This window comes from Glandiceps talaboti, chromosome 10 (assembly GCF_964340395.1).
Source record: "Glandiceps talaboti chromosome 10, keGlaTala1.1, whole genome shotgun sequence".
Taxonomy (NCBI): Eukaryota; Metazoa; Hemichordata; class Enteropneusta; family Spengelidae; genus Glandiceps; species Glandiceps talaboti.
The window spans coordinates 16,343,571-16,371,045 of NC_135558.1; the positions used below are offsets into that span (position 1 = coordinate 16,343,571).

At 35.6% G+C, this 27,475-nt stretch overlaps 2 protein-coding genes across 2 annotated transcripts; both read left to right on the plus strand.

Annotated features, from left to right (window-relative positions):
• The first annotated feature begins 188 nt into the window (after window positions 1–188).
• LOC144441182 (GLIPR1-like protein 1) lies at window positions 189–9,233 on the plus strand. Its single transcript, XM_078130730.1, has 11 exons — window positions 189–239; window positions 927–1,126; window positions 2,332–2,438; window positions 2,882–2,984; window positions 3,624–3,709; window positions 4,009–4,097; window positions 5,197–5,232; window positions 5,401–5,493; window positions 5,920–6,033; window positions 6,947–7,069; window positions 8,961–9,233. The coding sequence occupies exons 2-11, from the start codon at window positions 998–1,000 to the stop codon at window positions 9,047–9,049; spliced, it is 969 nt and encodes a 322-aa protein (XP_077986856.1). The 5' UTR covers window positions 189–239; window positions 927–997; the 3' UTR covers window positions 9,050–9,233.
• A 3,109-nt stretch (window positions 9,234–12,342) lies between these two features.
• Window positions 12,343–25,888, plus strand: LOC144441181 (galactosylceramide sulfotransferase-like). Its single transcript, XM_078130729.1, has 3 exons — window positions 12,343–12,468; window positions 23,274–23,733; window positions 24,483–25,888. The coding sequence occupies exons 2-3, from the start codon at window positions 23,411–23,413 to the stop codon at window positions 25,594–25,596; spliced, it is 1,437 nt and encodes a 478-aa protein (XP_077986855.1). The 5' UTR covers window positions 12,343–12,468; window positions 23,274–23,410; the 3' UTR covers window positions 25,597–25,888.
• The last annotated feature ends 1,587 nt before the right edge of the window (window positions 25,889–27,475 follow it).

Consider the following 27,475-nt stretch of genomic DNA (forward strand, 5'->3'; position numbering starts at 1 on the left):
TGATACTACATGTAGTATGGCGAGTGGGTAGCTTCAACAAAGCAGAAGGCAACTCGATCGAGCAGACACGCATGGTACGAGTTTAACTAAGGTCACGACCTCTGAGGACGCCACCATGTTATTGTATGATAACCCAAACAATAGTTCCTTTGAACCACAATGATTGCTGTTATATATATAACAGGAACAATGCTGTCTGTCGTTCGTGTTCTTAGTGAGGAGTTATAACGATATACACGGTAAGAAAAGGAAAATATTTTTTTTTTCACGCCAAATGTATTAAGGTAAGTACAAATCATGTACCTTGAATCACAGATAAGTAAGAAATTACTTGTTTGTGACTGAATTAGCGCCAGTTTTTATTGAATGTTAGATCTTGCTGGCATGCAAACGGTGTTATGACGCCATGCACTCGAATGATAACAGTTTTTGATAGTATAGTGGAGTTCTAAAGAATGCCTCTCTCACTCTGAAGAACGAATCACGGATTCATGATACAGCAATACATGATTTCAACCGTAAGTAATAAAGTAATATTCAACTCGTACCATAATCGAGAACAACCGATACAAAAAAATGTTTATTATATGTTGGGTCGTTACACATGATCATAAAGAACGGACTCTGAAACTTGTAAAAACACACACTGAGATCATGTGATACACGTGCGTTGATTTATATACATTAATGTTGACATGAGCCGAGGGTACGGTGTTGACTTGACGGTTCACTTGGTTGTGGGCCTGCCATGTTGTTTAGAGTAAGTAAGGGCGCCGTGTACCATCGGGACGGCGTACCAACTATGTCACATAAAGCAACTTCCCCTTCTTTCCATTCCAGTTTCCGTACAACCACTAAAACCTTAGATATGGAAAATATTCTGAAGCATGCCGTCACGTTTATAATACCGTTTCTGTATTTTCAAGACGCGCATTCATATATCGAAAGTCTTTCCAGACCTCAAAGAGAGAATCCTGGGTACACAAGGCTTGAACGAATGACAGACTCCACTGACTATGGTTCGTGGGTTTGGCCCTTTTCTGAAGCACAAATACAAGCTATTGTGAACACACATAATGATCTGAGGAGAAAGACGGACCCGGAAGCAGCAGATATGATGAAAATGGTACAGTTTTATATGATATAACAATGATATACAAGTAATATGGTTCGTATTAGTTGTCTGAGGTTGATGACCATGACAGCCCTGGTACATCGGGAGAATATAGGCTGGCGGTGGTGGTGGTGGGGGGGGGGGATTATTCTGGCGTGCCTCCCTGATGACTCTTCCATTATTCTACATAATGATTTTAACATTTTTAACATTCAAGAAAAATATTCAAATTTTTTGTACTTATAATCAAAATAAATTGTCACAAAATTTGTCAACAATATCATTATTTTTCATAAGCGTACTGTATACATATTTTCAAAACATACAATGTACTCAGGAATATGATAAACGCCCTCTATGGTTTATATGTTACTTATAAAACTCCAATTACAACAACACTTTAGACGTAGAAATCAAATTGATATATGGTAGATGTAGGCTGCTGGCCGACTTGGGACGATATGCACATCTTGCAGATATGGCAACTTCAATTGTTTACGTCCAGCCTTCTAGTGTTAATACCCCTATTTAATTTACATAAAGGAACAGTTTGGCATTTCTCCAAATAAAAGCTATCCATCAGACCAAAGAGTCACAACCTTATGCCATTCCCGTGTCATGTGGGGTTACTTCCGTATTTTTAATGTAGTTACTAGTAACTATGTCTAACAATGTACGTATCAGTGTGTGCGACTACCCATTGTTTGTGTGTGTATGCGCGTGCGTGAGTGCGTACGTGTGTGCATGCATGTGTGTGTGTGTGTGTGTATGTATGCGTGTGTGTGTGTGTGTGTGTAAAGGATGACACTGTGTGTATATACAGTGATTTTGCGAAAGTTAGAGAACCCCCGGTAATAGAAAAGGAGAAAGGGGTAAATATGGCAGTGTTTTCAAATAGAACCCCGCTAGATTTTTACCTATTTACTGCCCTTAGCACATACACTGGTTTATATAAGATAGATAAGTAGCTATATATATATATATATATATATATATATATATATATATATATATATATATATATATATATATATATATATGATAGATATTAGATAGATAGATAGATAGATAGATGGATAGATAGATATTTCTTGGAAGCGAATCCCAAATTTCGCTGATATTTCCTAGTACACTTCTGATGAAACTGAGTTGAAATCTTTGGTATTGTGCACTCACTGTCCATGAACATACATTGGCGTTTTGTGTTTTTTTTTCAGGTTTGGGATGAGGAACTGGCGCAACTTGCCCAAGACTGGTCAGAACAGTGTATATTTGACCACCCGAAAGATATCGACTATGGTCAAAACCTCGCAACTCATGGCGAGTAAGTCACTATCACAGAGCTAACGTTTACACGGCAGCTTACGATAAAGACAATGACATGCCTACGGGTAGTCTTGCTGCTCGACTTTCGGGTTTTCTTACGATGAGATATATAGCGAACGGTCTCTTGTCGTACTTATTTATTTTATTTTTTTATCCTATACATAGTGGGACTATGTATATAATAAATAAATAATCTCCCGGTATTTCTCATTCGTGCTACGTCATCTCGGACTCATGACTTCCCTATGTCTGATACGGCCCGACACGAGGGGAATTATTCGTCCTCGATGACGTAGCACTCCTTTGGAATACCGGGAGATTATAAGCATTACTTCATTGCAGAGAGAAATTATACGGATTGAATGCCAAGAGAATTCAGACCCATCATTTCAAAGCAGCACCAACAATTGATATTGTGCTTTCTTGTTGACTATTTTACAGTGTCCTCGATGCCATAAATGCCTGGTATAGCGAATACAAGGATTATGATTATGACACAAATACGTGCAATAATGAAGCAAATATATGCGGTCATTACACGCAGGTAAATATTATTGATAGAATATGCGAGTGAAAATCATTACTTCTTCAACTTAATCTATCAGTATAGTCTATTAATTATTCATGGTGTCGATATTTGTCAGATCAAGACTCTTTGGTAGTTCGTAGCTGGATCTTCTGTCTATTTTCTAGTACTCTTCCTTGACATTAATAGTTAAGCTAATTACACTACGCAATTGTTGGCAATTGGATGTTTTTTGTCGTATTCAGGACGTTTAAGAGAAGATAATCTTGTTCTTCTTCTCGATCGCTGTCGTCTGCGTACCTGTGTCTATCTCTGTTTGTCTGTCTGTCTGTCTGTCCATCCATCCATCCATCTGTATGTCACATTCTAGCTCTGTCGTCTGTCTAGATGTCTCTCCTTCTCTGTCTCTCCCCCTCTTTATCCCTCCCCCCTCTCTCTCTCTCTCTCTCTTCTCTCTCTCTCTCTCTCTCTCTCTCTCTCTCTCTCTCTCTCTCTCTCTCTTCCTATTAGTTTATTGCTGTCTGTGGAACGATGATTTAAAACACACACAAATACAAAGAAAGTAAGAACGTTTATCAACATTTTCAACAAAAGTTCTCATTTCTGATCGATAGAAATCTAAATGTCTCTTAATTTCTTTGTTCATTTATGTTTCAGCTTGTGTGGGCGAATTCGTACCAAGTTGGATGTGGAATACACGAATGTGGTTTCAAACACATAACGACCTGTAATTATCGCCCTCCGTAAGTACACTTGACATTTCATTTAATGAACCCTTTTCCCCAAATATGGATTCATGATTCATATAATAGTTCCGAGTGTCGGGATGCCATTCCTTCACGATTACTTACAAAGATACTGGGAAAAAACACGGACAATTTAAAACAAAAAATAACTCTTATCTTTATTTACATCACCTGAAAAGTAGAGACGAAATAGAGAAAATACACATATTGAGGACTACCTTTCAAGACTCTTTGAGTAAGTTACATGTACGTGCACTATCTAATTGGCTGCATTTAATATTCTGTTTCTATTATAGGGGAAACTACCCTGGTGTTAGTCCCTACAAAAATGGCCACTACTGTTCTCTTTGTTCCTACCCTAGTTGGTGTGAGGAGCAACTTTGCAGTGAGTATTTTTTTTATAGTGTATCTTTAAGTGTTACTGTTAGGGTTATTATTAGAAATTCTATTACGACAGAAGAGAACCACCCGAGGTTCATTTATTGTTTGTTTATCCTGGCGTTGGATCGACAGAGATTCTTTTAGACTCGGACCACTAACTATTTTTAGTGGTCTGAGTTTTAGATAATGATTTGAAGACGGGTTGTAACAACACCTGCGTGTTACGAGTATTTTCCGGCAGACTAAAGGAAAATACTTGAGAAATAATTAATGTTGAATTTCTTACAATGATATCCCAATATTTATACAGTGTTGATGCAGCAATGTGCATATTTGGTCGGTGTGATTTACGCCATCGTAGATTGAAAAAATAGTGTGTTGTTTTCTTTCGGGAGGACATCATAAATATTTCGTAATTCTGCGCCTGAATACGTTGTATGTTTGAACATGCATATCTTGCTATCACGTGGTATAATTATGAAAATCAACCCTTCAACAAAATTTATAAGCATCAAAACTGATTTACTCATCCCTGTATATCTGCATCAGTACTGTACAAATATTTGTGTATTATCAACTGTAGGAAATAATAAAATATTACCATGCATGAGGTAATTGCAAGATATTGTCTTTGAACAGAGAATATGGGATTATAAACACTGGTCGTTCTACGTCACTACGTCAATGGGTCTGTGGTGTTCGCGAAATATTCATTGAATTAAATCGCCATTATTTTTCCCGTTTTTCTTGTATCATGCTTGAGGGGGTATAATTATATCATTTCACAGCATTTTTCTTCATTCAGCCGGAAAATACTTGTGACCTAAGAGTTTGTCACTACGGGTAGCTAGACAGAAAGAGACAAAGCCCCTTAGGTCATTCGTATTTTCCTTGGCTGAACGGAAATAAGTATTGGGGAATAATATATAATTATCCCACCCTATGTAAACGTTGTTGTTCGTCCTTCGTATTTTGATGGCGTCTGTTCCGATTCCTTACTAGACAGTAAGGATTAGACTCGTAATAAAACGGTAGGGTACAGGTAGATCGGACGTCGACATTCTCCACAGGCTGCGATAATTCCCCTTTTCATTTGTTTTCAGACCCTTCTTGCAAAGATGAAAATCGCATCAACTGTGGTAAGTTAAATAAAAAACTATCGATGTACGAAAACCTTCATTTTGCCAAGAGCAATATTCAGTATATATACCGTATCTGTAGCAACATATTTTTCTGCATATATTATTTATACTTCCAATATTTAAAAAAAAATATATTTCATATCATTTTGTTTCTGATTTAACTAGAATGTCATTTGCTATGTCTGAACTGCGGAATTTCCACACAAGAGAATTGTACCTGTACATGTAAACCAGGTTGGTCAGGGCTGGATTGTTCAGGTAATAAAGTGGCCATTCTTTCTAATATCAAGTTTTTGAGGCATCTATCACCACTTTTGTATCTTTTATCATAAGAGTCAGTCGTGTCAATGTAAAGTATTACTAAGATGTGACGTTATTCCTTCGCAAACAAAATCAAACCCTTTTCGATGCAAAACAAAAGATATCGCAATTTCACACTTCAAATCAGCCATTTGTGTACACCAGATAGGTTATTATAGAGAAACGCCTGTGGATAACATATATGCAAATGAAGCACCAGATGAGGACCAAATGCAAATCAAGATTTCTACTGGAAACATTGCATTGCATTCATGACTGGCGAAGCTATATACTCCCTCTTTGTATTTGCTAGAATCTCCTCTCTGAAGAAGTCATTGTGTAGTTTTCCCACTCACTAGTATATGATTTTCGATTTATTAAAAGAACCTTGTGCAGATAACCATAAGTATTGCTGGAATGGTTGGTATCCACATTTATGCGATGATCCTGAGTGGTATTTTGTTGAGCCAAGGTGTCCCCTTATGTGTGGAGCTTGCAGTAAGTGTTCGAATTTTCTTGTCTTTGGAGTTCAGATCTGAAAAATATACATGACAAGTAGAACTGAGCAAAAACAACAGTAGCAGTAACAACAACAGCAGCAGCAGCAGCAACAACAACAACAACAACAACAACAACAACAACAGCAGCAGCAGCAGCAACAACAACAACAGCAGCAGCAACAACAACAACAACAACAACAACAGCAACAACAACAGTTCCGAAAAGTATAACAATTAAATACAGAATTTGATCTATAACAAAAAACAACATAAAGAAATATAATGCATTTAAAACTTACGATATACAGATTTGAACAGTTGGTGTTCTGAAGACTTTGTCAGTTATTTTACTTCGACAATATTATCGAAATCTCAATGCTGCTATTGCCTGTATGGATGCGTGACTTTACACAAGCCATGCAAATTTACATTCAGGCAAACATCAATTTGCTTTTTAAAAAAAAACCAAACAGTTTCACTGTATTGTCTGATAGGCATCGCTTTGAAAACTGAAAAAAAGGCAAAGGGGAAAACTAGACGTGTACATCAGGTTGTCATAGTTACTTTATTCTGTAAAACTTATGCTTACAACTTATCTACTTTAAAAGAAATTGGAAAGGAGTCCTAATGTACTTGTCACGTGTTCAGTTATTTTGGTAATTAATTGTGCCTGTTGCTTGGGTTTCGTGCATGGAAAAAACATGATGTGACGACATCACATTTATCGCTGTATCTTTGTCTTGGCGCTGTAATATACTAGCCCTCTGTATTTGTCAAGGTAAATATATTATTATAAGTGTTACGTCAGCACCTACAGTTCACCCTTAAATCCTGTCCACATCATAAATGTTTTATCAGAGATTTATATGCCTGTGGCCTATGAATAACACAGACTGTGTATCCGTTCCTAGATGAAGGACCATATGACCCGAAGACACATTGCTGTGATGGTAAACTCTGTAAGCAAGGTTTGATTGATGGACGGAGTTGTGAATGTAAATGTCACACTGGTTATGGGGAAAAATATGAATGTGGTATGTAAATTATTTCATTACTGAAATAGGGCGTTAATGAAGTGGAGATATTTCTGTCTTCTGCTTTGACATATATAGTATCATGAGAAGTCAAACAGAGGTCGGCCCCAAAATTGATTTGGTAATTTTACTTGTCTGTGTTTCCATTTTAATGTACACCATATATTTTTTTTTTTTTTTTTTTTTTTTTTTTTTTTTTTTTTTTTTTTTTTAATTTTTGTGCTGGGAATTCCTCCCAGCGATTTTCTGTTATGCAGACAAATACAAACAAACAAACACAAATGCTACAGAGATCCATTCGGGTTTGGGACTACGTGACAGGGCTATACTGCACGCTCTATATCACGTTGCTGTGGAACTGTCAAGGCTTTCCCAGTCAGTCCACAGGCTATCCCAGAGTCACCCAGGCCCGGCAAACATAGCACCTGCGGGCTCCGTGTGAGTAATCGTCCCCGACTTTTCGAGTCATTACTCCAGGAGTCCCCCCAAATTCGCACTCGTCTTGTGAGTGAGACACGGCTGAGTGATACAGCCTACCCATCGAGTCTGTAGAACACTCACCCTGGGTTTGGGTCAGTCACAGAAAAATCCCCTGTTTCCAGTGGGATTCGAACCCGTGACCTCCCGACTGCTAATCCTGTGCGCTAACCACTACGCTACAGGGAGCCATATATGCTATTGATGAAAACACTTCTTGCAAAGGGCACCACCCCTTTCCCGTGTATGGAATATATAGTACCTCACATGACTTTTTATATTATTTTGGAAGCTACTACTATGGAAAGCGAGGTATCAGCAAAATAAGATAGACACAAACTGAATTCGTTGTTGTGGCAGTATACAACTGGGGGATAGCGTTGCCTTGGTTATGTAGCTATAATCACCATGTAATCAAGAAAGTGTAAAGTTGAAAGAGGTTGAGTATGCACCACTTGAGGAAAGCTAGATATCAGGGACGCCACTATACTGCGAGTGTAATTACATCAGTTTGTACATGGTTCAGATATAGCGTAATTACTGAAAATCGTCCAGTATGCAAATGACTAATTGAATCTAAAAGCTACATTGCAATGTCTTGGATCAACATATTGCACACATATTTTAGTTTGTGTTTATCTTAGGGACGATAGCACAATATCACATTAGCTCAACAAGCGAACTTCGTTTATTGGGGGTGGGGTCTGGGGGTGGGGGGGTGGGGATCTTGCGTCATTGCGATTGCTGAATTTCGAATTCATTATCGCACTTCTAACCCAATTTCGAAAACTTTCACGCCTTCACTGATACATGTAACAGCTTCTGTATTTACTACTGAAAAATGGAAAAAAAAAAATTTCTAATTTAAGATACAGTCCTGGGTTTACGGTAGTATTTGGATGTCTTTACCATCATCTCAGTAAACAAGTTCATAAGTTTGGAAATTCATGTTTACCATGTTTTTACATTGCAACGATTGTAATGGTATGACTTTTGCACTTTGCATTCTGGTTTACATCATATATAAACGTATGATGTCGCACTTCTGAACATTCGTTTAGGGTTAGGGTTAGGGGGTTTGTCCTAATTATAAGCGAACGAAGTTCATTTATTGAGCTTGTGTGACAATTGTGTGATCGCCCCTTAGTTTGCTTCCTTTCCGTATAAGAATATGTGTTTCTTAAGTTACCATATATTTGTTTTTACATACGTTCACCAAGTTGATGATGTGGACCAATACAAATCAATATACGGACATTTTATACTAATCTTGGCGGAGTTAAATAAGACCTTTAAAGGCTCAGATTAAAGTTACAACCTGAACAATTGCCAACGAGAAAGCAGTTCAAATAACACATTATGAGTACTACGCGATTACACAAAAACCCCCACAAAATTGTCTTTTTCTTTTCAGATGAACATGTCGTGGGAAGAGGGAGACGGTTGTGGATGAAGCCAAAGGTTCTAGTTGCCATCTGGTTGATGTCGGAAATGTTCGTTTAGAATATAGACCCACCAACAGACAATGTACCAGTATTTTAAACACCCCTTTGTGCTTCAAGAAGTAATCATTTTTGAATGCTCATTTGCCACTTTTTTGTATAAAAGAATTCTTCGTTATTTTCGAGGAAATGACAGATATGCAAATTCGTTAAAGTGACACAAAGTGTGTTCATATATTACTTGACTAGAGTGAAAATATTTACATAAAACCATGATTAATTAACTATACTTGTATAAAATTAATCTTGATGCATGCATTCAATGGCACTGGGTCGTATTCAGACATTTGTAGCCCTTTTGGTGGCAGAATAGCAATTTCCTTGACATTTTAATTACACGCATTATAAAATACGTCATCCATTCGTCTATGTATTTTTTTATAGGAATAACAGGTTTGAGTTCTTTAACCATTACGTTTCAGTAATTAGAAACAACATGTACATTTTAATCTGCAGCCAAAATTACGCCCTCAAAACATTTAAACTCAGTTTGTGCCCCTTTAACATATATACTCCTTTACAAGTTGAACGAGCTCGAACAAAAAATATGGAATGTACACCCTGGTCGTTCTACGTCACACACAATGTGCGTCAACTTTGCTGGTTCTGCAATCTCGAAACATGAGTGCAAACGTTCAAAACTCCTTCATTTTGTCTGTTTAGGAGGTATAATTATAGTATTCTCTCAATATTTGTCTTCATTCAGCCGGATAATACTAGTGCCCTAGGGATGTTGCCACTTATCGTCTTTCGACTCGTAGTGACAAGGCCCCTTTAAGAAGTTGTTAGTATGTCTCATGCAATGTGATATTTTTCAAAGACTTAGCTGGGTCTTCAGGAAATTAGGTTTCTGAAATCTATGCATATTCAATGTAAATAATGGTAACGTATTAAGAAGAACAATAAAATTTACACATCACGTCATGTTTTTTAGTAATGCTTTAACATTAGGCTTCTTCACATGGGTCACGATATACAATCAGTAGTCACAGTACCAAAGATATTTAACAGTATGACATCATGCATGCAGATTATTGTTGTTGTTGCTAAACATTACACCTTCGTTGCAAAGCATTGTCCCATAGATGCTAAGCATTGCATCATAGTTGTTATACAGTTGGTAGAGTAGTTGCTAAGCATCATGTAGTTGCTAAGCATTGCATCTTAGTTGCTAAATATTGAAGAATGTTTGTAGTTGTCAAAATTGCACTGTAGTTGGGCTAAGTATTACCCCATACATGTAGTTGCTAAGCATAACACCTAACTTGCTAAGCATTTCACCATAGTTGCTAAGCATATATATCACCTTACTTGCTAAGCATTGCACCGTAGTTGCTAAGCATACCACCTTACTCGCTAAGCATTGCCCCATAGTTGCTAAGCATACCACCTTACTTGCTAAGCATTTCACTGTAGTTGCTAAGCATTGCCCCATATATAGTAGCTAAGCATACCATCTTAGTTCCTAAGCATTGTACTGTAGTTGCTAAGCATTGCCCCATAGTTGCTAAGCATACCACCTTACATGCTAAGCATTGCACCGCAGTTGCTAAGCATTGCCAATAGTTGCCATGGAGTCAGTTGCTAAGCATTCCATCTTACTTGCTAAACATTGCATCGTAGTTGCTAAGCATACCACCTTACTCGCTAAACATTGCACTGTAGTTGCTACGCATTGCACCGTAGTTGCTAAGCATTGCCCCGTAGTTGATAAGCATTGCAACTTAGTTGCTAATCATTGTACCATAGTTGCTAAGCATTGCATTGTAGTTGCTAAGCATTGCACCGTAGTTGCTAAGCATCATCTACATTGTGTCTAATGTTACGATATAAACTTTTGGAATTTTGGAATTTCTAACTCAATTGGCCAAAATTGAAAATTGTTTCAGACAGCACATAATCAGTTTCAAATCAGTATGCAGTGCTAACAATGCAAAACCAATAAGTAGTGAGGAAAGAAATAGCTCTTTTGTTGACACTTTATTTTAATGCCATGCATTTACTATTATAGTGAAATTTCTTCCATTTCTAAATTCGATAACATTATTCAGAAATATTTGTATTTAGGGATACAAAACAGATCCATTGAAAGTATAATAATTTTGTATGAGAACTAAAATGGCCAAAGAAAGTAAAAGAATATAGTTTAAAAAAAAAAAATCCTATATTGAATTACTGATCTCGCTCTTAAATAAAACATATATTTGAAAATGTATTTGTAATGTTTCTACATATTATATAAACAATTTTGCACTATTTGGCATCTCTATATATATCCATCATCCATCAATACATATATCTATATATCCATCCATCCATCCATCCATCCATCCATACATACATATATCCATTCATCCATCCGTCCATCTATACATACATACATACACACATACATACATACATACATACATACATACATGCATACATACAAACAAACGGATGTTTTGAAACATAGCGCTATTATCATATGCTATTAAAAATTCAACCACATAGAATTGACATATGGAAAATGGTGGTCATTTGCTAATTACTTCATGTTCATATAGGTGAGTAGTAACATTCATTTAAAAACTGGGTAGCCATGAAACAACAAAAGCTTATTTCCATAACTGCCCTGCATGCTTTTATTGCGATCGATCTTTTTGTTCGAGATTTCTAATGTAAGCAAACAGTACATTCAATGCAATTTGTGGTCAGTCATAACAAACTAGTATGGCGATCGATGAAAAATGAACTGATGGTATCTGTCTTGTGTTTAATGTTGTCGTATAAACTTTTGGAATTTTGTTGATCGAGAATTCAAATATAGTAAAGTTAATGGTGCCATTTTAATTTGTAAAACAAAATAACGCTTGTGGTGATACAGTATATCAAGATCCATGTCCAGACCAAGAGAACCAAAGCCTATGTTCAACATAAAACACCTAAGTTTCGAGAAAAATATGTACTGCAGAACATCAATAACGAAAGGTATGTACAGGACACGTGTAAAAAACAGCCCAATGTGTACTTAAACCATTCGATCTGTATGTCTAAATCTCATCGGATTTGTTGAATTGGTGAGAAACAACACATATGTTTGAACGACAACATTCAATGCTCTAAACATATGTTTGATAAAGACACAATGCCTGAGTTGTGTTAATCGCGGTCTGAATAATTAGTATGAAATGCTCTGAATACTGTACACGTCACTATATACCTACAGCTTTGAGAGTACCACAGTTATATTGTTGCATCCATTGATTTCGTGACACATAACAAAGGAGCTCACAAACTCGTCCTGATGTGGAGAACTCTCGACGTGGTGTGTAATATAGTCTGAACAGCGCTTATGTACTGGTGGTCCAGGTCGTAAAACGAACAAGGAGAGAAGTTGAACATTGAAAGTTGACAAATTGACACACGGAAAACGTTTCGGTAAGTTCAATTTGTGGCTTATCTTTTGAACTATATATGTGGTAAATGTAATTTTTTTTTACACAAATTGTAATGAACCTATCTGTTTTAGAAAACGATTGCAAACGTTCCCATCTATTATTTCCTATTTCCATTTTCATTCCCATCATGTTCTTACCTATTGGGACATTTGTCCATATTATTTGTTCAACGTCATTATGTCATTATTTGGTTTGTCACGTTTCTGAAACCTTACTATAGTATTACGTGCCTCTTATAAAGCATAATTTGAAGGTAGATTTCACAAATATATATTCAAATTCCAGATTTTCCGTTTTTGTTTTGTATTTCGAGTATCCCAAATGGCTGATGGTGACCTCCAAAGAAAAAAAAACCGTTAGCACGATTCAGCGATAGTGTTGGACAGGCTATTGAACAAGACTATTCGCTTTGTTTGTCGAAAAACGTAATTATGCAAATAATTAGGGATATTAATGAATATCATGTTGTTTTCATAGTTTGTTTTAGTATTTAGAAATCGAGAAATCTACAATACAAACATATCATTTGTTCTGTTATTTATAATATAATGTTCAAAAACATCAAGAGTGCATTTTGAAAAGTTGTCTTTGAGGCCTAAAATAATTGTGTGGTTCCGATTACGCTCATTTAGAATAGGTGGGGTAGATTTTTGATTTTATTACTATTATTATTATTATTATTATTATCATCATTATATATATGTATATATATATAACTCGGTGAATATCAATCTGCTAAGACAGTGCTCTATACCGCAGTGGCAGAGCATAATAGTTTTGGTAGTACTGGAACTCTTTCTTGGTTATAACTCGGAGTTTCACGCATTGTGCGATCATCAGACAACTCAGAGTTGTCTGATGATCGCACAATGCGTGAAACAAAATTCTATAGTTTTGGTAGTACTGGAACTCTTTCTTGGTTGTAACTCGGAGTTTCACGCATTGCGCGATCATCAGACAACTGCTGGTTTCTACTCTCTGGGTGTGTGTTTATATTGAGTGGAGACAATAGAAATATCATCACTATTGTCTGTGTTGGTGGGTTGGTGTTGTGTGTGTTGAGGTGTTGGTTGTTATTGTGTGAGTTATTGGGTGCGGACAAGTAGGTGTTGGCGGGTTGTTACATGTTGGGCTTTGATGTTCCGTTAGTTAACGGGTTTAGTTTAGGTGATAGATGCTCTATTGAAGTTGGACAAATAAAACTTATTCTCGTGTCGGCATTTGGATATCAACTCAGTTCTTTTGTTTAGTGTGGAGTTTTTGTCTGCTTTAATGATGGTTAGTTTTTCGGTTAAACACAGGTTGCATCGTTTTGTTTTATTGGTGTATGCTTGGGCTGTCTTGCTGATGGACCAGGATATGGAAAAGGGCTCGTTGTTTCTTTTCAGTTTCCAAATGTGTTTTGATAGTTCTGTGCTGTTTTCGTGTTTTTCATGTTTGAATGACTGTTTGTGGTTGGCGTATCTCTGTTTGAAGTTGTTCTCTGTTAGACCGATATATACTTTTGTTTGTTTTTTTCCGTGGACGGTGGCTTGGTATACGATATTTTCCGTTTGGCATTCGCCATTCAAAGGGCAGGTGTCTTTCTGTCTGCAATTACATGGTTTTTGAGTGGGTTTGGTTTCGTTGTTGGAGATGGTGGCGTTGTGCGCTTTGATTATGGGAGCCATGTTTGGCATGCAGCTATAACTGACTTTGACATTGTTTCTGTTGAATATTTTGTGTAACTTGGAGTCTGTTGGGAAATGTTTTGCGATTAGGTTGAGGAATCGTTTGCTTACATTGGTGGCTACGTTTTTGCTGTATGGTGGGTTGAACCAGATGGTGTTTCTATTTCTGTTTTTCTTGTTTTTCTGTGGCGGGGTGCTTGTGTATGTGATGTTCTCTTTGTAGCCGCTGGTTTTTAGTGCATTTTGGTATAGTGGGGCTGCTATATATATATATATATATATATATATATATATATATATATATATATATATATATATATATATATATATATATATATATATAAATAAATATATATATATATATATTCTTCTCATATGTGAGTGTCTAGTTCACGTAGTTATGTTTTCCATTGTATTCCACATGGTCTCTGTGTTATTGGTTTGTTCTCACCAGATGTACAGCCATTACAGATTAGAAGAACAGTTATATACTGTATTTTCAAGTTGATATAATCAGTTTCCATATCCACTATTTCTCGCGGGACTTCACAATTTTCGAGATTGTATTATTTTTTTCTCGAATATATAAAACAAGTTCAGGGCCAGCAGTGAAAAAACTAGGTGAGGTTGGGTAACCGGAACCAAACAATATTTGTATGCAAGCGAGAAACTGCACCTTGAAAATTAAATTTCCGATATGACGTTTGCAAACACAGGTAACATGACCACATGATATATTGCCTGTCGGGCACCTGTTAGAAATACAGATACATGCTTTTTTTTTTACCTTTCCTGCAATGGCAAATTATAACCCGTTTGTGAATGTAATTTTTTTTCATTTATTGAGTTACAACATTGACTTGTGTAAGTTATTTCGTTGTATTGTATCAAATACAACAACGTGTTTTATTAATCATGTGTAGATGGTATCTCCCGTCTCTTCAACATATATTAGTAGTAATAAATATAGCAGTTCTGGATCAACGAAACGACAACCGTTGATTTAAGGCATTTTAGCTCTAAAAATTTGTTTAATCTATATTAATTTTTTTAGTCAATACAACATGACATTGTCCTTTTATAGGAAATCTTAACTATATTGTCGTTCCAGATACCCATGAATTAAGGCATTTGAGCTCTTAAAAATTGTTTAATTAAATTTTAGTAACTATAAAACATGGCTCTGTTCCCACTAAAATTCTACGCACTCCAAAAAACTAGGTCATAGTGTCTTGGTTAGTCATTTATTAATTCCTCGGCCTGTGGAATATTGCATGTGAGACTAGTCCTTTCAGACAGATTACTTACAGAAAACGTACAATAATCGTACAAATAGAATCGATGTCAATGTCGTTTGCATAACAATAGGCCCAACATACTAATCGGCACTTGAGATATGATAATAATATACATACAGCTTATTTAGTCTATCACACTTGGGAATCATAAAATCTTGGGGGAAATTTGATAAATTTGAAATTGTCTATCAGCTCACTGGGCAAGGAGAAAGTCTTACAGGGTGATCTGGTGCATAAACAGTCCTTACTGACTGTGTGATCATTAAAACCGTACATAAAGTTTTGGAGATAATATTGTAATATATCTGTGAATTAATAACTAATGTAAAGTGTGCGCGGTACCCCATAGTCGACTATAAACATAACATTGTGTATATTGTGTATTAATACCTTTATATCTGAAATGTAAATTTGTTTAAAGCAATCGATTGCTAAAACCAGCTGCTAGCGCACTACCGTATGGACTGCCACATATATAAGTACACACAGTCTCAATCTCAATAAATGACATATACAATATAATCGACTATAAACATAACATGGCCATGTATTGTGTATATTGTGTATTAATACCTTTATATCTGAAACCAGCTGCTAGCGCACTACCGTATGGACTGCCACATATATAAGTGTACACACAGTCTCAATCTAAAATTGTGACTACCAAAAACAAAGAAAAAAAAATGCAGGACCATAGCAGCGGTTTTGCTAATTAATAAAGTTAATTATTTATTTTTTTGTTTTGATTTTTGATTTATTGATTTATCTCATTACCGTTTAAGGATTATGTTCTGTGCACCTGCCTTTTTTCAAGTCCGGTATTTTACCTGCTTCTCGATACTTTCTTAAGTATTATAGAATTGATTTTATGATAAAGTTGATTGATCGACCTCGTGTTGGTTCTGTATGAACTTCATTGATTGATGAAAATATTATAGTAACAGTTGATAAAGTATAATAATCGAGATTATACCTCCTAAAAACTCGTTTTATGTGATTTTTAGGATTATAAATATTTTTACTTTTCACTTGTTCACATTTATCTAGAGGTCTACTAGTTTTTTGATAATGAAGCACAGCAGTCAAAGCAGTGGAACTTTCCAAAGATGTTACCACAAATGTTTTTACAAATATCGTCATGAGAGTATATTGAATTGTCTACATATATTACAATGTATAACATCACACATATTCATGTCTGACATCGAATCACAACAATGTGAGCAATGGGATTTTCCAAAGAACTTACCGCAAATGTTTGTACAATCGTGGGTTGCATCTTTCTGTTTACACAATTTACATACTTCCATTTTATATTTATATATATTTTTCTGTTAAACAAACTAATAATATTCCACCACCAGCTAAATAAAGGTATTAGGTATACCTTCATAGAAGGTTGATAATAATCATTGAACTGAGGTTCATTTTTGAGACGTTCAGTATGAGGATGATATTCTTGGTATAAATCTAAGTTTTCATCAGTCATAATCAGATTCTGTTTTGCATGGATATCTAATTTTTTTTGCTTTGCTATAAAATCTATTACTTTTTGTCTATGTTCATGTTCTAACCATACTTCATGATTTATTGAATATTTCCAAAGCTAAATCATGTCTCTTCACTTCTTTTTCATGTTCTTTTTTGTGTCACCAGAAGATAGTGTCTGGCCTATATAACCAGCTCCAACAAAGGCAGTTGCATTTAAAACTGCTCCACCAACCATCATCGCCATTGCAGCACCCATTATGTATATATATTTAGATATAATTATAAATTTATCCTTTATAAGGATCAACTGGTAACATATTCCTTTGTTCTAACATATCTTTCGCCAATACTGCTCCACTCACTGCTATTTCAAGATAAGCAAACTTCTTGAATGAAACACTTGTTTTAGGACTGTCTGGGGCCATTTTCATAGTTTTATCAAGGATTAAACTATTAGCTATTGTCAAAGCAGATATAACTGTGCTATCATAAAGACCATTCACAATCAACTTAGTGTAGTCTGTCATTTTGTATATATATATAATTGTATTATACCAGTTTATTGATGGCGCAAATCGAGAAGTGGAAACATTGGGGGTGAGCTGTCCTGTCCTGTCATAAAAATGAAGCAAGTGTAAGAGCCTACACTGGCCGACTTACCATTAATCTATATAGAAATTTGTCTTGGATCCTGTCCTAGAGTATCGGTCATCAAGGGGTGGTTTATTGCTTAATTATTCCATTTCAAACAGTGCATTATTTTAAACTTTGACCGGTTGTGGTATCGCCAATTGTCCAGACTTAGTTACTTATTATTTATGTATGACTGTCTTTTATAATACAAACCAGCTATCCCAATTACTAGTGAACCAGAGTTAATAAAATCATAGTACGATTAAATTGTGTGCCTTCATTGTCTGGCTGTGGAGAAAACTCGGTCACCTCCTTCGGCTCCTTCTGCTCCTTTGATTTTAATTTCTTTTTCTTTTTTGTTTCAGCTGATATTACAGCTAATTTTTTACCCCATACAACTCTACCTGGACTTTTAGTTTTACTTTTTATAGTCACAGTCTCTGCTGGTGTCTGTTCTGTATCACTCATTTTTACACTGTTATGTATATGATACAAAATATTCTTTTCAAGGCCCTTACTTTAATTTTTTGAAAGTCTTTTCAACTTCCTTCAAGTTAATTTTCAAGTTGTTTTCAACGGGAAAAACACTTATGGTGCTCGATGATAATGTTAAAGTAGACTTTTCAAAGTGTAAGAATGTCGCGAGGATACTTGGTTTTGAAGAGAAAGAATATGATAAACGAGTATTAGTCCATACAAAGCAGATTTTCTTCCTGTGACTGAATACGTAGTCTACTGCGATATTATAGATACACCTACTAATTACATCAATGGGAAAAGGTCTAATTATTTACAAGTTTTAACGATACAGGACCGGGGTGAAATAGGAAAAGCTGTCACTTGTTCATTTCCTGCTAACGTTCCAGTGCCAATCAAGAAAACGGATATAACTAGTTTTCGAATTTGGATAACTAATCAAAATAAAGAACTGATAGATTTTAATGACTATTCAATTTCATTTCAACTCGAGCTTAATATAAATCAGCTTAAATTAACGTGGCCATATGCGGTGATCAAGGACATAACGTTTGTCATTGAAGCAACTCAAAGAAGTTTTATTGATTGTATAACTACCGATCTGGTGATTCATTGATCGTATAGTATTCATGGAATGTTTTACCCGTAAATTTTCAAAAATATATTATATTCTTCGTGAGTCATATTCTTTTTTTATGACTGACTTTTTTTTATCCATTTGGCTTTACGTGTGGAAGTTGACTCTGTTATGTAAGAGTACATTTTACTTCGAAGTCCAATAAACTCAGTGATTGGTACACCCGCACACTCGTCTTTGAATTTACCGATTACTTTCTTGTTATGACCAAAGTAGTATGGACTCTTTGGTGAGTAGTTGCTATTGTCAAAGAGGTCTTTGTCTTTGTAGAAATCTTTATAAGAGTCATTGGCTTGAATTTCATACATTAATGAGTCTGTATCTGTGAATAACAATTTAGCTCATGGTCCATACTTTTCTTTTATATAGTTGTAATGAAAGTCGTACATTAAAGTTTTAGACAGATCAAGAATGCTCATCCCAACATATAAGGGCTGGTTTAGGGTGAATCGTTCTTTTTTGTTTTCCACTGCTACTAGACCTTCGGTTATAATTCTTTCCATAACAAACGTTGGTTTCAATACTAATTTCTTGATGTGTTTTTCTGTTATGCATAATTTTATACTATGGTGTTTACGTACATTCATCATGGTACGTCCAAAGACAGAGTTATTCATTAGTTTGAAGAAATCTTTTTCGAATGCATTTCTTGCTTTCTTTCTTTTTTCTGTGTTAAATAAGATGTACTGCGACATCCATTTTGATTGGTTGAACTCAATGGCTCTGTGAATTTTAGTGACTTTTAAATCAAGTTATAAATATTGTTTTAAGTTTTGAACATGAAGTAGATAATTCTTTTTTGGTCTCAGAGTTGTGGTTAATATCTCTATATTTCCACATTTTATATTAAAGAGGTCGCGTATGTTTTTATTATGTGGGGATAACATGTCTTCAGTAATACATACATCTCTCAGATGCTAAAGGATAATCATTGTGGAGATCGTGCAACTCGTCAGGATACTCGAGATCAACTTCAAGGATTAATCCATGGTCACTCTCGCTGGTGTACTTACTTATGTTGAGCGAGTCTAGGTCAACCCATCTAAATCCAAAGATTGAACCATTGCCCAACCATAGAGATTATTAGCATCTAGATACATGATATACTTCGTTTCCTGGGTTGGATCATAGTCTTTCATGTATGAATTGTTTGCCTTTGCGTGACCAGTGGATTTATGAGAGATACCTCCGCGGAGATCTCTTTCAATTAAGAGGTGCATATCTGTATCCGTTAATAATTCGAGATTACTTTTAGTCATTTTTAGACATGCATCCCAGGATAACCCAGGAGCGCTGAAATAATGACAGGGGTCGAGGTTATAGTATATATTACATGTCTTTCGGAAATTTTCAAATACGTCGGTTAATAAAAGTACATCGGTTTTAAGGTACAGATCATGATAATCACCCATCGTTTGCATATTGAAATGCTTCCAAATATCTTGAGCATGCTCATAGTCTTCATCGGTTATACAAGCGTCATTTAGAATTGAATAGAATTTTTCCTTTAGTGGAAGACTGTCATTGAATTTTTCTTTGTATAATATTTCGCAAATATGACATTGTGTTGCGTTTTTGAAACATATTTCATCGTTTTTACTCATACATAAAGGTTTGTTAAAATGTTGCTGTTTTATATCATTGCAATAGTCATCTGCTGATAACATCATTTCCATAAATTTCTTAGCTGCATCTGGTCTTCTATAAATAAAACTTTCTTTACTGAATGTGTCATCATATGCATAACAACAGACAAGTTTATAACCAAAACCACATACTTCATGCTTTTGGTAATGGTGTGTGTATGTTGTGTTTTCGTTAGGATGGCAGGTATTCACTTTTTGATTTATAGATTCGAAATCTGCATAAATAACAAATGGAGCATTTAATTGTTTTGGGTAATTTTTGAATGATAGCCACTTGTTCTTCTCAGTTGGCATTCGTATAGTTTGTGTTCCATTTATTTCAAAACTAATAGGAATGTGTTGCTCTAAAATCTCTACAGTTGTAAAGTGTTGTAAGCAATATCTACAGAAGTGCTTTCTTCCATCATAGTTTGTTATACAGTACATGAATCGATTAAAGTCTTTAATCCAGACATAACGACTTTTATCACCATGACTTATTAGTAGTAAGTCAAGGTGATCTTTATAAGTTTGTTTATTAACATAAATTGGATATGCTTTTTTATTTTTATAACCAAATACAGAAATAGATATATTGTTTTGTTTTTCAATTTTCGGAATTTGTTTTATAGTAACTGGGAATGTTATTCCTTTATAATCTGCATCAACAATGTGTTGACTGTATAAAGATGATATATTTTTTTATTAATTCTGACTGGAAACGTATATGCTAAGTGGCACCATCTAAAACATTCATTGTCATTGTTTTGTATATTAACGGGGCCTTTCTTTGGATTTTGTAACTCTTTTGGTAATTTAATATATGAGTTACCTTGTAGAGGGTTGTATCTTGGAATATTTACATAAAAATTAAGAAGAGTTTTTATTTGCCAACCAGATCCTTCACGTAACCATTTGGCAATGTGCTCAATATTTTTTTCGAAACTTGCATTCACTTGTTTCTCTATTTGTTCAGTATTTATAATTTGTAATGGACTACTATTAAAATAACCATCACTTGTTATCTCCTCCATGTCTCTACCAATTTTATCAAATTTTATCTTCAAGGTTAATATCGCTTTTATTCCACCTATATCTTGTAAACTTTGTTCTAGAATTTCCTTTATTAACGATTTATTTTCAGTTAATAGCGTTTGAGGTTCGTTTTCAGTTATATCAATTTCATATGACTTCACATATCCTTTTAAAGCACTCTCAAGTTCATGATATCTGGGTGGTGTAAAAACACCACCTACATGACGGTAGCCTCTGTTAATAAGAGTTTGATATGTACCATTACCTATTTTAACCATACGTTTGGTGATAGGATTCATGACGTATTCTTCTGTTAATGGTCGAGGAAGGTTATCAGGCACCAACTAATGCAAGATATTGTCTTCCTTAAGAGATGCAGTATTAGGAATGGGTTGTAGATCTCCATTTTGTATAAGCTTATTGTACACACGACCACCGACTTATATCATTCGGTTAGTGAGTGGGTTCCGAATCTTATACATGTTATATATAATAGGATATAGATTTTTATCCATATTGTAAACAATATTTATTTCTTCAATAGTTTTTTTTTTTGCAATTTACAACTTTTCTTTTTTATGTCTATATAGTGCAAAATAACTACTTAATTCTAAACCATAATAACTACTTAATTCACAGAAATATATCTTGGGTTCTTTAACGCAAGGTGTTCCTCTGTTAAGATGTTTCTATAAGTGACATTCATATTTATATGCAAACCCGCATTTATCACATGTGCACTCGGCAAAAACACGATCACATGTTGGGCATGCATCAGGATATTCATGTTTATTATTCTCACAGGAGTGTTTTATATTTTCATGTTTGATAAAATTATGTCTATGTTTAAAACACTTGTTGCAAATTTCACATTTGAATTCAGGCGCTGACCTACTGCAAGTAATACAGTTATCCCTCATGGTATATATTATTATAAATATATTTGAAATATTTCTTCAAATGATTGTCTTAATTCAGGGGGTTGTCGTGCGCTAGTAGCCGGTTTTAACAATCGATTGCTTTAAACAAATTTACATTACAGATTTTCAAAAAAAATAATTAATTAATTCAAAAAAATTGGATTAATGTAAAATTACATTATTACATTGTTTGTTTTCTAGTTCTTATTCTTTATTCTTACGTTTTTTCGGGACAGGAATAAGACCATTTGTTGCTTGCAAATCTGGGTTTACCCTTGCATATTTGAAATATAGTCTGCTTGGATTTTTATGAGACAGCACCAAGCCATATGAAACAACATAAATTGGTAAAAGTTTTTGATGAAGTTATGCTATCATTCTTGCTGGAAGCCAGCTTTTAAATTCACCATCAGGTCCTAGAAATTCACCAATAGCAGCAGGGCCATAGTTTGAATTTAAATTTTGAACTGAATTTAACAACAATATTTCATTGATTGGCACATCTCACCATTTTAATGTTTCATTTTCAGCAGCTTTATCAAAAACAGACATATCTGGTTTAATGTATTCTACATTTTGCTCGAATTGTTTTGCCATTTTACTTTATTAGTTGTTTGGTTTTGCTCGATAACAATGTGATTTTTTTTTATATACCTATGTTTTTATTTGTTTAATGCATAATCCACCAGGGTGCATACAATTTAAGTGGGAATAGAGCCATGTTTTATAGTTAATACATTTAATTAAACAATTTTTCAGAGCTAAAATGCCATAATACAGGGGTATCTGAAACGACAATATAGTTAAGCTTTCCTAAAAAATGACAAGGTCATGTTGTATTTACTAAATGAATATAGATTAAACTATTTTTAGAGCTAAAATGCCTTAAATCACCGGTTGTCATTATATCTATTACCGCTATATCTATTACTACTTATATTATCCGTCCACATTTCTCAGTGTATACCATATGCTAATCAAAAGTTTGTTGTTTTGCAGTTTATTTGTCCGAAGATTGTGTATTTTGTGTCGTCTAGTTCTGTGAACTCTAACGAAAACACCCCATTTTTCATCCATGAGACTCCTGGCAGATTTCTGATATCAACTGACTGACAACATCTATATATTTTGGGAAGATGAAGCGATATCGGAAACTCGCATGCTTTGCATTGCTTTTGAGCTTGTCCATGACGTCTGTGTATATTATGATGTTGTACCGAACGCAAAGACAACAACTTGTTGGCGAATTTTCTCGAATCCGGTCTGTTTTTCAGCGGCATAACAACAAGACAATGAGTTTAGGTCAGCTGCTTCGATTAGCTAATCTGTACGATATTGATATTTATGAGAATGATCACGATATATTGAACAGAGCTGAAAATTTAGGAAGCATACTGAGAAACTCAAGTAGCCGAGGTGTTGTGAGTACATCGACATCCTCGGCACGTGATCTAATGCGGTAAGTAGTTGAGAGAGAGAGAGAGAGAGAGAGAGAGAGAGAGAGAGAGAGAGAGAGAGAGAGAGAGAGAGAGAGAGAGAGAGAGAGAGAGAGAGAGAGAGAGAGAGAGAGAGAGCGAGCGAGAGAGAGAGAGAGAGAGAGAGAGAGAGAGAGAGAGAGAGAGAGAGGTGTGTGAACTCGCAATTGTATGGATAACTTGATTTGTGATGCTGCCTTCGTACAATACTCTCAGAATCTAGAATTTACATAATATTATTTTTCTTCGTTCAACCAAGGAAAATATGACAGAAAGGGCTTTGTCACTACAAGTTGCTGGGCAATAATGACAAAACCCTTAGGTCATGACTATTTTCCAGCTGAATGAAGAAAAATATTGGGGAATAACATAATTATACCATTGCCAGTAATATCGAAGAAAAATCGGGGAAAGTAATGACAATTTTGAATGTGTTTTACGCATATTTAGAACACAGCAGAACCAGTTACGTAGACACGCGTTGTCGTGATATATATAGGTACGCGCGTTGTCGTTACCTAGAACGACCTGGGTATAATTGCATACTTCTTGTTCAACTTGGCTTGTGCATGGTATGAAGTTATTATGCTCGAAAGATCACGAATGTGTACTTGTTAAATGGATGTACGTAACTCTTTACAATCAAATACATTGAAAAGTACGAAATAGAACATATGGCCCGACTGACAAATGCTGACATAGACAATATTTCTTTTTTTGGAATCAATTGCAGGAGTTTGGAAATGGGACGAGACATGAATTCAAAATCGACGCAATATCGAGTTACTGAACAGACTTCACGGTCCAGCAATTTGAAACACGGCATGAAAAACGAAAGGTGTTCTAAAGCAGACAACGTGATGTTCTTGAAAACTCATAAAACAGGCAGCGATACAACAACCCAGCTTTTACTACGTTACGGGGATCTGAACAATTTGTCTGTAGTTTTACCGAAAGGTGAATGGAATTTGGGATGGCCTAAACGGATACAAGCAAAAGACTATTTACCATCAAACAAGCCATTTAACCTGTTCTGCCTTCACACAGTATACGACAGATCAAAGATGGCAACTTTGATGCCGGATAACACGAAATTTGTGACGATACTTCGAAATCCTTGGAGCCAATTTAAATCTGCTTTCAATTATTTTAAATGGAACAAGTTGGTCACCAACTCAAGAATTACAACCGACATTGCACCTCTTGAATTTTTTCTTCAAAATCAAGAAGAATTTTATAGACAGGAAAAATATCGTCTCCCTTACTTAAGAAACTTTATGACCTTTGACCTGGGTTTCCCGCCACATCAGTATGACAACGCATCTGCAATAGCTGACTACATCACGGAACTTGATGATAATTTCCAACTTGTTATGATTTTGGAATATTTTGAAGAGTCTTTGGTTCTACTACGGCGCATTCTTTGCTGGAAACTGACCGACGTTTTGTACATCCCTATAAACGTCAGCCCCAAACAAAATACTCCAGCAGACGACTTGGAAAATCTCTACAAAAATTTTAGTCAGGCTGATTACGCCCTCTACGGACATTTTAAAGAGAAGCTCCTTGACCAAATCTCACACGAACCAGAATTCGACGAAGAGTTGAATTTCTTTAGAAAAATCAATTCGAACTTCAAGATGTTTTGCTTGAAAGTGATTAAGAATGAAAGCTTGACTATGAAAATTGAACAATCCAAATGGAACGATGAACACATATTAGACGGAGAATTCTGTAGACTTTCAAGGCTATACCTAATTGATTATGTCGCCATTTTGAAATACAAGCTACACAATATACCTTTGAATCCTGATCACAAACCATATCTATGGCCTATCAGTAGATAGTCAATTAAATAGACATGCTGTTATTAGTGCATGGACATAGCATGCATAGTATGAATATTAAAATTATGACGATGATAACGCTCAAAAATGAGCATATTGGAGATATCTTTCTGGGCCGAGCAGGCATATTGCAGCTGGGTATAAACACAGGGACGAAACCTCCTTTTTTCTGGAGACAGTCATTACCACACAGGAGAATATAAAGATAGTTTCTTAGCTAAAAATGTGTTTATTTTTCTGAATTCTCGCTATAATAACAATGAATGGGTTGAAATGATGCATCGATTGTGAAAAGAGAAAATAATGTAAATTTGTATGTGTTATGAGGTTTAAATGAATTCAGGGGTCATGGGGGGGGGGAGGGGGGTAGAGAGAAAGTTCTTCTATGACATCTTATATCACAATATATTCCTGGTTTTCATATTGAATAACTATGTATTATGTATTATTTTTATTTTGATTGTTCTAAAATGTGGTCCATTGTCCTTCACCAAATCATAACTGCCATTAATTGTCCAAAAAATGTTGCCTCCTTGCTACGGAAAATGTATTTAGGTCTCAACTTTCGTCTTTTAAAAAATCTGTAATGGTCTAAAATGGGGTTTTGATATTTGGTCAAAGTGGATCTAAAATGGGACTGGGGTTTCCAGCACTGGCCACTCACCACTACCAGAACTGGCCACTGGTACCGCCCCCGGGGTACTAGTATATCTATCATACAGCGTATTATGGTTTCACGTGTCCGTTTGCCTTATAGATATTTTTTTTTAAATTATGCTCCTCATTCTGTTCTAGTTCTGTACATGTTTAATTTCACATCAAGTACCTACCAATTCCTTATCAGTTCTAAGTAGAGAAAACACGTCACATGACATGACAGAACGTGTACGTATTGGACGGTCGCGTGAACAATCAGTTTACCTAATCATGTGATCTACCCTCAGTTTTATACTCACATGACACACAGCGCATATCAACAGTGTAGCCGAGGTATATATGGCGCCCTCACTTTGTCTTTATTTCATACCTTTGTTTTTCCTACTAGTTTTAATTATGTATGCATTTCTTTTGACTGATGTCCACCTATGCTTTGCTTCATAGCCACCTGTTTGAGTTAGACATCTTATGAATACCTAGTTCTATGTTTGATTTGTGTCTTCGTGTCACTGTACAACAGTCCTCAGAGCAGTACACAAGTGTCTCTGTTGCAGTCAAACTAGTTGTCCACGTTGCCTTTGTATTGGGATGGTCAACGGAGTTTGGTCCAAGAAGTCCCGGAGCTCCGCCAATAGATGTACAGGGTGTTCTCGTGTACCCGAAGTTACTTGCAGTGCGGGCTAACAAACCTTGGAAATATAACTATTTCCAGAATTAGTGGTATATTGGCTGTGCTTATGGTTATTGCAGTGGTTTCTGTCGTCGCCGTGCATACGGAGAGGAAACGTCCAGAAAACTGTAAACGTGAGTGTTCCTGCATTCTGACTACTCTGAAGCATTAAATTGTCGTACGTTGTTGCTGTAGAAGTGTAATTATACTGCAGAACTGAAAGTGTCGTACGTTGTTGCTGTAGAAGTGTGTAATTATACTGCAGAACTGAGAAGAGGCAGAGCTGTGTCCAGGAGACTGTCTTATTAGGAAATTCTGTGTTGTGTGTACGTGTCGCCGTCGGTACAGTATAAAGGGCGTGACTTTAAAAGCGTGTGCTATTGTGTTGTGTTGAAGTCCGTGAACTATTGCTCAATTATTCTCTTTCTTGTGACATTTATTTAAACTAGAAATTCTGAACTACTACTATTATTTCGTCTGAATATAACCTGCTGTTGTAGGCGTGTACGTCGTCTTTCTTGAGTTTTGTGGAACTAGACGTATTCTCGCCAA

Bases quoted from the DNA above. Each gene is read 5' to 3' on its own strand.
- LOC144441181 (XM_078130729.1), top strand. From the start codon at position 23,411: ATGAAGCGATATCGGAAACTCGCATGCTTTGCATTGCTTTTGAGCTTG. The intron at 23,734-24,482 runs GTAAGTAGTTGA...AATCAATTGCAG, and splicing joins TCGGCACGTGATCTAATGCG to GAGTTTGGAAATGGGACGAG.
- LOC144441182 (XM_078130730.1), top strand. From the start codon at position 998: ATGACAGACTCCACTGACTATGGTTCGTGGGTTTGGCCCTTTTCTGAA. The intron at 1,127-2,331 runs GTACAGTTTTAT...TTTTTTTTTCAG, and splicing joins CAGCAGATATGATGAAAATG to GTTTGGGATGAGGAACTGGC. The intron at 3,710-4,008 runs GTAAGTACACTT...TTTCTATTATAG, and splicing joins ACCTGTAATTATCGCCCTCC to GGGAAACTACCCTGGTGTTA.